The 13,803-nt window shown below is 37.6% G+C and overlaps 1 protein-coding gene across 2 annotated transcripts in view; it reads left to right on the top strand.

Moving 5' to 3' along the window:
* Positions 1-13,803, top strand: part of ABCC4 (ATP binding cassette subfamily C member 4 (PEL blood group)) — a gene marked incomplete at both ends in the record, with an annotated part of 148,825 nt that overhangs the window by 73,728 nt on the left and 61,294 nt on the right. For both annotated transcript variants that reach the window (XM_079536324.1, XM_079536323.1), the window contains one exon: positions 12,109-12,188. In XM_079536324.1, coding sequence (XP_079392450.1) covers positions 12,109-12,188 — 80 coding nt within the window. The remainder of the gene's footprint in view (positions 1-12,108; positions 12,189-13,803) is intronic.

Below are 13,803 nucleotides of genomic sequence, written 5' to 3'. Positions count from 1 at the left end.
TAAGTGTTGTGGCCACCTTTGGTTCACCTTCCCATTTGTTTGTCCCAGTTGAGTCAATGTCATGAGGTCCAGGTTGGGTTATTTTCTTCAGCTGTTTCTTTGACCAAGTCTTCCCTCTCCACTATCTCAGTATATCTTACCCATCCACGTTTCTTTGCCTTTATCTGGCTTCACCAGGCTTCATGCCTGTGTTGTGCTTGGGTTGGTATTCTCTTCTGAAGTATGCTTGTTTATGTCCAACAACTTATCGTGCTGTGGTGAGGAGAAATAGAAGAATAAATGTTGAGGAAAGGTGGAGAAGAGGAAAGTCAGAGAACAGATGTACATTAAATGAAACAGAAGTTGAAGGAGAGTGAACATGCAAACAGTCAAATCTGCACAGGATGAAAATTCAAATCAATACGTGCAAAAGTCTCACAGTATCCAAATGTGCCAGATTTGGCAGCTTCTGTGACTTACTACCAGCTAGTCTTTTGACAAGGCTGTCTTGCAGCTCCTCCCCAGGGCCAGATGGAGAGAAGGCTCATTCTTTATCTTACAGCCCCAGTGTATTTTGAGGAGCCTACCAGGAGGTGTAGAAAGATTGTGGCTTCATTTAAGCATTAGCCCGGTGCTCCTGCAAAGCTTTTACTATTTCTGCACCTGGTAACTGCAGCTGTTTGCACATTCCTGTGTGTCTTCCACCCTCTATCATCATTTTTGTCTGCTTATCTTTCATGCTTACATCTTTGTAACTTCCTGCTCCCTGTGCAGCAGAGTTCATCCACGAGCTGGCTCTCCTTCATCTTAAAATAATCTCTCAAGATATACCAGTATCACTGTAACCACAGCATATCTATAAACGGAGACTAGTTAAAGGTACGAGTAGGGAAACTAATTCATTCCCTCATTCCTTTGTTTTCCCGTATTTAAAAGAAAATAAAAAAGTGCACATCTTGTCTTGCAACTTTATGTTCCAGCTTACTGCTGCATCTTCCCTTGTCTCTTTGTTCCTTTTACAGCCAATTATGTTGGTTTCCCTTCACTGACACAACTAACTCTTGAGGGAAGGGGATGCCGCTGGCTGTGCGGTTGTCCAGCCTAGTGGCTTTGACTCCCACTTCAGATACATTAATCCTCTTTTGGGAGTTTCTGTCATGCAAATAACAAATGATAACATTCTCGGAAGTCCACTGAGTTACAGACTACACTCTTCTGCTTTTGCCTGTTTATTTATTTAGGTGTTCCTGCTGCTGGACAGCTGTAAATCAGAGTTTCACATTAAAGTCTATCTTTGAATTGAACAAAGACAAAATAGATTGTAAATTCACTGGTATTCACTTTTGTTTGAATGACTGTTCAAAGAAGTCATCTCTTTTCCTTGATGTGAGTGAAATTCTTTGCTTACAGAAAAGTGAAGAAAAGTTGCTGTTAGTGTATGCTGGTTTGCTGTTCTTAGTTTGTTTCTTATTATTTAAAAGGCATGAAATTGAATGTTTTAGGGCCTTACTAGATCGTTTGTTAGTTTTAAGCAGTGCAACTGTAAACAGGTTTTTTAATTATTCAAGCAGTGGACCTAAGTAAAATACTCCCAACATTCAGTTGTCAGGAAATCTACGAGAAGGAGCACAAGGTGTACATTTATATGAACATTAAAGTTTATTTGATTAATATACCACTGGTGCTTTAGCATAGTCATCACTTGTAGCTACTTGCTTCTAGTATAATTTTTTTTTTTTTTTTTTTCAGGTGAAGCTTTCTAATAGTTGCCCAGTAGAGGGGGTACAGTAAAGTTATATACCATGCAATGCAATTTTTCACAATTCTCAGCATTTAATTATTAAAATTACTTTTTAAAAAATGTAATGAATCTAATATACGGAAGAGAAGAGGTCATATTTTGCTTTTTTCTTATTTGAATGTATATTATAACCCACATTTCCATTCCAGTGTTGTTAATTATAGTTTAGGCTGTAAAGAAGTTTACACTGATTTTTTTCCGCCGGAAGCTGATGGCCCAAAGAAATGCATTGCCAGACTATATCTAGATTCCTTTGGACAGCATTCTTGCTTGAAGAAAATTGTTAGGATGTGGTTGTTGCCTTCAGCTCTTCTGAGACAAAAGATTTTTGGTTGCTTCTGAGGCCAGATTTGCAAGGGGAATTTGATGCCAATCACAAAACTGAAGAGGAGGTGAAGTCATCCCTCCTTTTCCCCTACAGCCCAGTCCTCGGGAAAGGATTCATTCCATGCCCCAAATTAGGCAAAAATAAAAAGAGATTTGAATCCAGCTGAAGTCCTTCCCATGCTGATTGCTGTAGCCTTCAGGCAAACACTCATTTGCCTTCTTCCGGTGCCATACTTACTCACTGATTCATCCAAAGGCAGAACAGCTTTGACGGGAGAGACCAGAGGAGGTTTTGCTCTAAGATGTGGTTTAAAATGTCCTAAATTGAAGCAGAATTTTTAAGTTCATGGAGAAGATGTCCTTTTTGGTTTTTTGGTTTTTTGTTGTTTTTTTTTTTTTAACACACAGAAATTTTTAAAAGCAAATTCTTCAGTTGTTTGCACAGCAAACTAAAACACTGTTCTGATTTTTACCTGATGTTATCTGTTGCGATTTCTGTCTAGCCAAACCTGGGTTGTTGCAGTAGCTCTTCTGTGGTTTGAGTTCTTAAAAAGAAATGGTATTTTCATAAAGCGCGTATGTATGGGTGCAATGGTCTTTAGAGGGAATCTTGCCAAACAGTTCCCGTTTTCCGGAAGAACAGAGAAGGAGAAAGAAACTGAAGCTAAAAAGAAGAAAATGATTGAACCGAAGCAGAAGACGTGTGTTTTCAGTCAGATGAGGATGTAAAATGGCTCTGCTCTTTGAGCTGCCCGAAGACTTTGTACTCCAAAATGGATGGATTAGATAGAGGCCAGAAGTCTTGTCATAGCTTTCACAGTAGTCTGTATGGAATTACCTTCCATGGCTTCAGAAATGGGATTGAACAGGCAAAGTGTGTTCTCTTCAATATGTAGGAGGTGATCTGATTACATCTGATTGACAAAATATAAGATAATACTTGTCTTCTTTGTGGTCATTGTATCTGCTGCATAGCAATTTCAGACGAGAATTTAAGGAGGGAGAAGCTTTATATTCAGTGTCTTGGTTATTGACATCTTTGGCTGGAATGTTGATTTGGCCATTCTAGCTTCAGTGCCTGGGAAAAGTAAAGAATGGTAAAAAAAAAAAAAAAAGAAAGAAAGAAAAAAGAGTAGATATGAGCATATTTGCAGGAGCTATGTGATATTCTTTTTCTTGAGATTTTTCTGGAATACGGTATCTAAGGCCTACTCTGAAACCAGTTCTGATGACATAAGTAGTATAGGAAAAGCTCCATTTAATGTTAGAAAACCTTACCAAAATGTGATGTGTTTTTCCCTTTTTGTTTTAATTCTTATACAGTTGCATATTGATGTATGACCACCAGCTCTCTAAGAGCAATGTTCCTCATGTTACGTAAAAATATGATCAACAGCAGTCTTCAGATCAGTTTCTCCTGATCGGTAGTGTTTGGTTGAACTCACTTGAAACTCTTCTCCTTGCCTCAAAATAGCAGGAAAACAACTGGGGCATATTTCAATCTTAACTGGTTTTATAGGAGAACAGAGAGCTATACTTCGCTATATTCTTTAACAACTGGGTGTTTGTGGTTTAATGATGTAGCCTGTAAAAATCCAGTGTAAGCCTATATTTCATATATACTCTTTCAGGTTTCTATTACTTTATGATGCTTTATAATAAGTGGGAAGATAAAATAGATAACTTTACATCTGTAGTAGAATAAAGTGATGTAAATCAACAGAAAATTCGGTAGATAGAAAACAGCTTAACACGTGGTCTTGAATAAATGTCACAAAGTGTTGCCTTGTTTTTTTTCAGGAGGGGATGGAGGCCAGTGTCAACTCTTGTACTCCCTCTTCTTCTTACAAATACATTTTTTAAATTCAGTTGGGCTTGTGCATTGTGGTGTTATTTATTTTGCATTACATGGCAGAAATTAAGTTGTGTTTTTAATAGTATGTTAGAGTAGGTATCTTAGTTTCTATTTGTTTCAGTATGTTTAAGTATGGATTTCTTCCACAAAACTCAGGAAAACAAAAAATAGCTCCGAAGTTGGATATTGTTAGAACTTTGAGCAATCTTCATAGCAGATCGTGTATGAAAGATTTAGTGTTACAATGAGGCAGGAGGCAATTTGTGCCACATTAGACATCCACTTCCATGGTCATTCTAATTTTGATGTGAAGATGTGGCTCTGTACTTTAGTTAGAGGGTAAAACTCTGCTGTATAGCCAGAAGTTCGTTGTTTCTAATTGACTCAAATGCTTTCTTTCACAGTAAGCTAATAAAAATAAATCTGGGAATGCTAGTTATTGTTATAGGACGTTGTATTACACTGATCAATAATCTTTGAAATTGCTAATTGATATGTTACCCTAGATCTACCTTGTTTTTGTAAAATAAATAAGTTTAAATGTTTCGCTTGTGACCACCTAAGTGCACCTAATGTAGCAACTGAAGTAAAACTATCTTTGAGTCTGTTACAAATTCTGACCTTATAGCTAATGTGTTTAGATGGTAATGATATATAATATGAAAATGCAGGAAGCATTTGGAAACTTCACATGAAAGCAGTTCTAGAATGAAGGAAGGTTACAGGGCTTTTTTGTTTTTAATGAAGAATTTACATATGCTTTATCCATTGTATCTTAACTGGGGAGATAGACTTTGATTGGTGATAACTGATAGTAATATTATTGCATCTCTGGCTGTATTGAAAGAGGGAAATTAACTATCCCATACAATTTAAGGGAGGGACAAGCGGGACTTGCATGGAGCGTTGACCTTTTCTGGTTTCCTACAAGCAAGGCAGTTCTAGTTGGTAGGTTGTTGGAGTCCTGAGCTAAACTGATGGATTGTAAAGCTCAAGAAAAAAACTGTACGCTTGGGATCAGTATATTTATGCTAGGTAACAGACATCTCCATCATCAGTAAAAATAGAAATTATGTGCACAGAAGCCTGTTTTTCGTTCTTATCATCATCAATAGTTATCCTTTCGTCTTTAAATCCTACACTTAAAAATAAGATCAAACGCAGCATTCACATTTTCTTCCCATTTCCCAGCTGTTTTCCTGTTTGACAGCATTTGTGTAAAAAGTCCTTTTCAAGTAGTAAATTAATTTGGATAGAAAGCATCCCACCTGAATTTATTGCATGCTGGCAGTTTAGATAAACGGATATTATGATCTCAGCATATTTTGGCCCTGCACCACTGTGCCTATTTGCAAATGTCTAAGAAAGTGATAATATTCCTGTCAGTTTCAGGCTGCTAAAGAAAAAAAATGGGATAGCATTTCTTATTTATATTTATAGGATGCCTGTAGGGAAGACAGTAATGCTGTATGTGGCAGTTATGTGGATGTGTGGTGCTAAACATATATTAAAAAAAGATAACAGACCTATTGACGTTTCTTTGTAGAAATATGGAAGAAAAGCCAGAGTAGATCAGTAATTGACAGCTATGTAGGAGATGCATTTCCAGATTTCTTTCTGAAGAAATATTTCACAAACTTACAATTCCTTTCAAAGACAGTAATCCATCTTTAATTACTTCGTTGATTTCATAGTTGTATTTTACAAGGTTGATGTAATGTCTGCTTGCTGCCAACATTTGATATGGACAATCCACTTTTGTCACAGCTTTGATCGAATGGAAGGCTGCTTGTAGCCACAGTATTTTTTTCTGTGTGTGTTTGTGTGTGTGTGTGTGTGAGTGAAAAGTGAGCATGAGCACAGACTTACCAGTCACAGAATGCCATAGCTTCACAGCACAGTATATGTGGAGCTGTCGATTTGTGCCACTGACAGGGAAAAATTGTTCAGTGTAGCTGAATGGATGTATGTTTAAGCATAGCCAGTTCTGTGCAGTTATTCCTTTTATTTTCACCTTTGAGTATTATGTTATTATGTTATTACATGCTCAGGCAACGTCTGAGCATTATTTTACTGCCACGTGTTTGTAGAAAATTACTTTGGCTTTATAATCTGTAATTTGGACTGTTTAAGTAGATTACTTCTCTCTTTAGGGGAAGTTAGCACCTTTACCTGTAGCTCACCTTGTCAAAAACTTCAGTGTGGTCTGTCACGGTGCATTTCCCCAGGACAGTGAATGATGACAGTGCAGTAACACGGTCACCATGCTCGTGCCTACGCTCTGCATGCTCTTTCCAGCAGGACCTGGAGCATACTGTCAGCAGAATGTGATGTGCAGGGCTTTCTCCTTGCTGATGAAAGCGGGTTGCAGCAAAGTGGAGTTCCTTCAAATTAAAGTTGTCTTAAACCAGGAGAATGTTTCTGTGGCACAACTGCTTGGGGCAAATGTGCAGCTGCACTTAGGGTTGCTTTCATTATTTCTACGTATATGATTAAGTAGCTTACTGAATCAATTCCTAACGGTACAACTTGCTTTCAGACAAGTTTCTACTAGTTTGCAGTGCGGAGTGGGAGATGATGATGTTTAATTTGTTACTTTTTCTTCATGGAGACCAGGTGATGGGGGGAGCATCCATGTCTTCACTGTTAAAGGGATTTTGAAGACTTTTTCCCCTCGGAAGTGCAGTGTTCTTGTACGTGAAAACTATCGTTATGCCAGTTGCTACGGAGTTGTTTACATTAAGTAAAGCAGCATTTATTAATAGACTGCGTAATTCAACTAAAGTGGGAGGTATTTAAAATTGTCTGGATTGAGGATTAGCCTCATTTGTGAGGGTGGAGGAAGAAGTTCTAAGCGTGCACAGCTGTGCAGGCACTCACACATACACAAGAAGGAAAAGCTTTCTGTCCCTAGAAGGAAGGCCCTTCTCCTTAAAACCTGTATTTTCTGAAGAAGCCAGTCAGTGGACTAGAGGAGTAACAAAGTATTTCTGCAATGTATGGTGAACCCAGTGGGTAGAAAGAGTGAGCTCTTTGCAAGGCATGTAAAATCTATGTCTGCTTTATTCTGTTACAGAGAAATATTTCAGTGAATGCAGTGGCCAACAAAGGATACTAGAAATGCCAAATACATTTAGAAATAATGTGCAGCAGCTCTTGGAGTCCTTGACCCTTGGAATTTACATTTTGCAATATTGAATGCTATTGGTGGCATTTGGTTGGTCCTGTGGAAGATCCTCATTTCTTATTTAAAAAAAAAAAATATATATATATAATCCTCTTATTTTCTGGTGTTTACATCACAAGTGTTGATTCAGTTTGGATTATATTTCTTTCATCATAAAGTATGTATAAACATTTTAAGTAGGTGTGGTACACTGTCAAGTGTTTTCATTATTTGGATGATAGGTTTGAACATCAATTCCAAAGTATCAGTAAGCACCTGCAGAAGCAAAGTGAGTCTGTCGCACCTGAACACATTCTGATTCGTGCAATTAAAGCAATCTACAGAGTTTGTAAGTAAAAGGTATCACATTCTGAGGTTAGATGGCTCTTTCATGGAGAACAAAGGAGTTTGATTCTTTCACTTCAAGTTTAGCCTAACTATTGTGTAGTGGAGGACGTTTAATGAATCATTATTTAACTTTGATACTGCCAAGTATTTGACCATTAAATAGTCTCAAATGTGTACATAGCACTTTGGTGACAGACTTTTATTTAACTATGATTAATTGGCATTGAATAGCTATTTAATTACTAAGGAAAAAATTTAACAACAGTGTGTTTTCTGATTAAATTACTTAATGTGAAAACAAACATGGAATTGTGGAAAAGAGCACGTTCTCTTCTGCAGCTCACTACTCACACAGCACGCTAAGTGGGAGCTTGAGAATGATTAAAGCACCAGATTGCATTTGCAAATTTGGGTGCTGTTGTGACATCAGCATGCTCAGTTCTTGTGTTGTTGTTTTCAAGAGGTTTTTTTTTTATTCTGTAGCCTTTTCATGAAATTTCAATTGCCTTGCAAATTCTGTATTTAGTATTTCCTTTTTCCTTTTGAAACTTAAACTGAATTTCAGTGACATCAATAAAAGGGACAAGCATTAGGTGAGCTGGAAGATTTTTGTGAGCTGATTAGGTGTAAGAAATACTGTCTCACAGCATCTATCTGTGTCACAGAAATGATCACAATGTATGTTGTCTTTCTTAAGTGTTAGGTATTGTATGGTGATGTTGATAGTCTGAATTTGGAAGAGCAGGATGTTAAAAGCTTTGGAGGGGAAATTGCATTTTGTTTTAGTATACCTTGTACAAACCTTGTCCTTCCTGAATAGCAGGTGCAACAGTTTCTTTAGTCGAAAGTGCCATCTCTAAAAGCTAGCTTTGCAAATGCAGGTAGAAACTGTGGTAGTAACTGTAAGCATTTTGAATCCTGACTGAAAATGACTACTGTTATTTTCATATCTGGAAGGTTTTCTCTTGCATGGTTAATAATGCATAACTAAGCCACTGATTTGCTGTGCTTCCCATAAGTAGAGACAGTTGTTTCTCCATACCTTGCAAAATAGACCTCATTTACTTGCAGACATCCTTGTAAATTTAGCAATCGTTCTCAGTGCAACATCATGATGGCTACAGGGCATTTTGTGGATGTTTCCAAAGTATCGCACTTCTGCTTGGAGCTACGCTGCTCTCTGCTATCTGGTGCTGGAATTTGCTTGCTTTAGTGGGTTACCGTAGCCGCCTTCTGTGCTGAACACGCTGAATAAAATGCCAGTGCAGTTATATCTTTATGAACAGGATCTGAAATAAATTTTCAGGGCCTGTGTCTTCTCTTACACAGTCAGCAGGGTAATATTACTGAAAACCAGCATCACAAAAATAGAACTATGTTGCTTCCTTTTTGAAGTCATGAAAGTAGTCACTGGAATAACAGTGGCATTATGAGAGAAAGAGACCTCTTAGCAAGAAGCAGGGCATTTTTTTAATCTTAATGACTTCAGGTGCTGTTTTCTGGAATTACTATGTGCAAACACTAAATAGACCATGGACAACTTTTTTTCCAGTAACTTGAAAATTCACAAGCAGTAACATTCTGCTGCCAGAGATTCACCTAAGTACTTATTTGTGAACCAGCTGAATCATGTCCCCAGTGTTTAAATTGCTGTAATTGTATGAGGTGGACTGTAAAAGGTTCCACTGTTCTCAAGTTACATCTTTTATATACCATTTCTTCTGCTCACTCGTATTTTAGTTCATGTCATTTTACAGAATTACTGTATTTACATTGTAAAGAGGATTAGGCAGATTAAAAGATGTTTTCATGTTTTATTGATAACGTCAGAGTAATTTCCACTTTCCTAGTGGCAGCTTGTAGCTCTGTCAAAACGTAGTCTGTGGAAGCACTGAATGAAATTGTTAAATGTAACAGTGCTTAAAGGCAATTGCCAAAAATACAGCTTTGGCAATTAATGAGAAACTTAATTACTCACAGGAACTTGAGTAATTGGTTGTTAGTGGATATATGGAAGAGAGTGGAAGACCAGAGGAATATTGTGACCGTACTCCTCAAACAGCTTCACCAGATGTTGCTGTAAAAGAGAACGTTGTCACAACCTCCCCTGGTGTTAAGGATGAATGCAAACATTAGGAACTTCTCATTTGTATCTGTGTTGCTTTCTTATCAGCTAGAAGTACTGATACAGATCTGTATCATGCTTGCAGCCTGAAAGTCTTAGTTGCAAAAATGAAACTTCAGGAAATCATTGAGAATGGTCACAGCTTCCAAAAAAATTTGCCCAAACCTAAACTCAACCTCTGCAGAGTTCCTCCTTGAGGAACGTTAATTGGCCTTTCTTCAAATCTAAGGCAGGGAGAAAAAATGAGAACTGAACTCGAGGATCCTGTTGGAAGTGAAGCTACAAAAGAGTTAAATGCTTCTGACAGTCAGTGAGCATTTTGTGCTGGTTTCTCTCCTCTAGCCCTTAAGGACTTGTCCTCACTATCCAAATCAAGCATGAACACAGCACTTTCCTAGGAACAAGTTAGGATATGCTCTTCCACAGGTCAGAGCATGGGGGTGAGGTAGGCACTGCTTGCTTCCTGAGGATGCTGGTAGTGACCCAAGCCATGCCGTATCTGTGGGTAGCCACATAGCAGCTGCAACCAGCAGCTGTGTTAGAGATTCTTTACAGAGCAGCTGACAGTCTGTATGAGGCTGACAGTCCTCTGTAACCATGGCACATAAAACTTATTTGTGTTTAAAAGGTGATGGAAGATTGTAAAACTGAATTTGGGCACAGATTCCAGGCTGTGGGACAGGGCCAGGCTGTTGTCAGCACCCCTGATGGTGATTCACAAAGGGGCTGGGTGCTGCTACCTCCCTTTTCTCTGCCCTTTTCTCTGCCCTTTGCTCTGTAACATAAAACAAAGTAGCTCAGGAGACAAGAGGCAAAGATGGAGAAAGAAAGCCAATATCTACCTGAGTCCAACCACTGTGCCGTGTTCTTTCTCTCATCTGCTCTCTGGGACAAGCTGCTAAGGAAAGCTTTGCCCAAAGGAATCATTGCACCCCTGTGGATAATGACCAATGAAGTCGTGGATCTTTGGGAAATATCCTGGAATGCAATGTTTAGAGATGTTAAAAAGTCTTATCTCAAGCATGTGTGCAGGGTGTGCATACTCTTCCATGGGCAAAATCCCAATGTAAGGAAGACAAAGGAAAAGGAAACTTAAAAAAGTTTTCGTGGAGTTCCTTCTAATGGATCTGTTCCATCGTGAAATAAGTAAAATCACTAGCTGCCTTTTCTAGTAGAAATATTATGAAATATATTTTGCTGAATCTTGTGCTGCTGTTACCCTTTCTCTGCATGTGCAGTGCACCAAAATAGGATTCATGCTAAGTTGATGCTTGACGTAACTGCCTTTGGACTGGAGTACTGCAGAACAAGCTGTTTGCCAACAGAATCTTTGGAGTCCCAGCCCTGAGGAGGATTTTGCATATTGGTTGGTGTGGAACGAAAATTCCTTTCAAAAAGAAATCAATGTTACGCAACAAAATCTGTAATTCTCAGACGGCCATCAACTGAAAAATAGAATGATGGTTGCTACAGAAGTTGCTTCTGTTTATGCCGTTGTCTCTGAATTATGTCTCCAGTGCACTCCATGGAAATTTAAAACTTAACTACTTTCAGTTTAATGAGCTCCTTTGAAAAGGGAAAAAAAGTCTTTTGTTGCCAATGCAGAGAATGTGTTTGTACCAGTTAGAAGTAATAATTGAATCAAGATATACGTAGATAAAAAAGCAATGTGAATGCATGTATGGGCATTGCACACCCTATAACAGACAGATTCCCATCCTTAGCTTAGTTTCTTTCCTGTAGAGTCGAAATATCAATTAATAGAGAAAGATACTAATCCACTTATGGGTGGCAGTGTTGTGACTTTAATTATTAAAGAGCTATTGCTCTTACTGATTTTTTTTCACTCATGTAGAACTTGGAAAAATAGAAGGGTGTAAATGCTTCAGTGACAGCAGATTAAAAATTGTTTTATTCCTTTTAATGAAGAGCAGTGTTGTCAAGGTGTTGAATAAATCTAAACGTAAAGCTGCACAAACAGAAATCTACCTTAAATTTTATTTGAGAAATGCCTGCTGTTTGGATTCACAAAGGAGGGGTGAGAACAGAAATACTAAAAAGGATCAGTTAGATCAACTGTGATCTATCTAAGACATGCATGCACTAGTGAATTTCACTCAAGGCCAGAAGCAGATTCTGGCTGATGTTACTTGATGAAACTTGTATTAGGGTGCCAATACTTCAATCCCCTTTATGTGCACAGACTGAATATATAAAGTTTCACCTATTATGTTCTGTTGAACTATTAGCCTGAACTGCCAGAAAAGAACAACATCAGTTTTGTAGTAAATCTTTTATGTTTAAATAAAAGCATTTCTTAAAAAGTATTCTTCTCAAAATACATTGCACTGGTTGTAAAAGGTCTTCCATGGTGGTTTCAGAAGGTGTCTTTTTAGATACCAGCTGCTTCTATTTGATTGTTAAGTATAGTTTAAGGTATTTTTATCTTTTAAGGAACAATATTTACCTTTTTTTTTTTTTTTCCTTTTCCAACTCAACTTCTGTAGGAAGAATCTTAAATCGTTTCTCAAAAGATATTGGCCATCTGGACGACTTGCTTCCATTGACATTTTTGGATTTTGTGCAGGTAATTCATTTGCTTCTAAACTGCATTCTGAATTTAGATTCCTGTTGGCTTCAGAGAAAATGAACTGTTTATTACAGATGTAGTTTAGTTTAAGGAAAGTGCTTGTTTGTGAAAGAAAGGTGTGGTTGAAATTCAGTGTGTCAGTAAAAAGCTAACATGAGTAATAACTGGCAGGTAGGAGTGGCTATACACAGCTTGCTATTATGTCAGGATTTCAGCTCATAGTAGCTACATGCTTGGTAAATTGCTCCTGATTTGCCTCCAAGCAATCTGGCAAGCTTATTGCTGTTATAAGAAATATGTCCATAGTAAAGAAACAATCAACTCACATGAAAAGATAGCACAGATTAACCTAATTATGTGTCTACTTCCACAAAGAATCAAATGCTTACCACACCATTTTGGATTAAAATAGGTGTGGCTATTTACAAAGAAAAGATTAGTAGTAATAAGGTGAATATAATAGCCTTAATAGGAACAAGTGAAATAAGTTACTACAGACAAAAAAAGATGGACAAAGCACTGAGGTTTCAATGATGATGAAAGGATTATATATGACACCAAGGTAATTTTTCTGTTGCAGTTTCTGTTAATCCTCCTTATAAAACTCTGTGGAAAGCATAACACAACAAAAGGATTGATTGTACTGTATCAAAGGAACTTGAATCACAGAACAGACAGAGTCATGGAAGCTAGACAAAAGAAATGGCTTAGTGGATCTTCTGGATCCACTTAGTGGATCAGCCCTGTAATATTTCAATCAGAAATGTTTATTAAGGTGTGATTGCTAACTTTTCTTCCTCTCTCAATCAGGATTTCAACTTTGCTTTGACTTCTTTAAAATTAAACCAAAGACATTGCAGGTTCATAAAAGCAAGACTAAATACATTGTTAATGCTGAACTCAAGAACAGGGGGAAAAAAATAAAAGATTCCAAAGAGCTGTCCTACTGTAGTTAAGCTCTTAGAATTGAAATATGCAGTTGTTTTTCAAGCTTTATAGCGCGTGATGCTATTTTGGGGAATAAAGGAGGGCACTGTGCTTTACCTGACAATTAAAGCAAGTGCTGTTTTGCTCTTGGGTAGTTTTGTGTGTGTGGGGGTGGGTGGGTGGGTTACAGTTGCTCATAGCAAATATGAAGAATTCAAATGCCTATGTTAAGGCCTTGATAAATTATTTCCTGAAAATGAAATATCAACATTTTTTTTAGTACACTACCCATTTTCTACAGTTTACAAAGATTACAAATTTTCTTCAGTCTCATTAACAATCATTTAGACAGAATATTGTACTTTATTTCAGCTCTCTTGGGACAATATGTAAGTGCCTTTCCTTTTGGCTGGAAGATCAGGCATCAGGCTGTTGTGCAATCCTTGTCCTCTTCTCTTTTAACATAGGGGTTACTTCCACAAAGTCAAAAACATTTTTTCTGCATACAAGTCCTTGGCCCTTAGGCCAAGCAACGCAGAAGAGTTTCCACACATTTGTCTTCTTTACAGCAGACTGGACAACGTGTGTACTACATACCACTCTTGGCCAGAGCATCCTCTGGGCCTTAAATCTTGAGATAAAAAGATTAACCTTTTTCTTTAGTTCATTTAGTTCTTTAGTTTAG

The sequence above is a fragment of the Tetrao urogallus genome, assembly GCF_951394365.1.
Source record: "Tetrao urogallus genome assembly, chromosome: 1".
Lineage (NCBI taxonomy): Eukaryota > Metazoa > Chordata > Aves > Galliformes > Phasianidae > Tetrao > Tetrao urogallus.
Note: the sequence above shows the minus strand (reverse complement) of the source record. Positions and strands in the feature narration are given on the sequence as shown.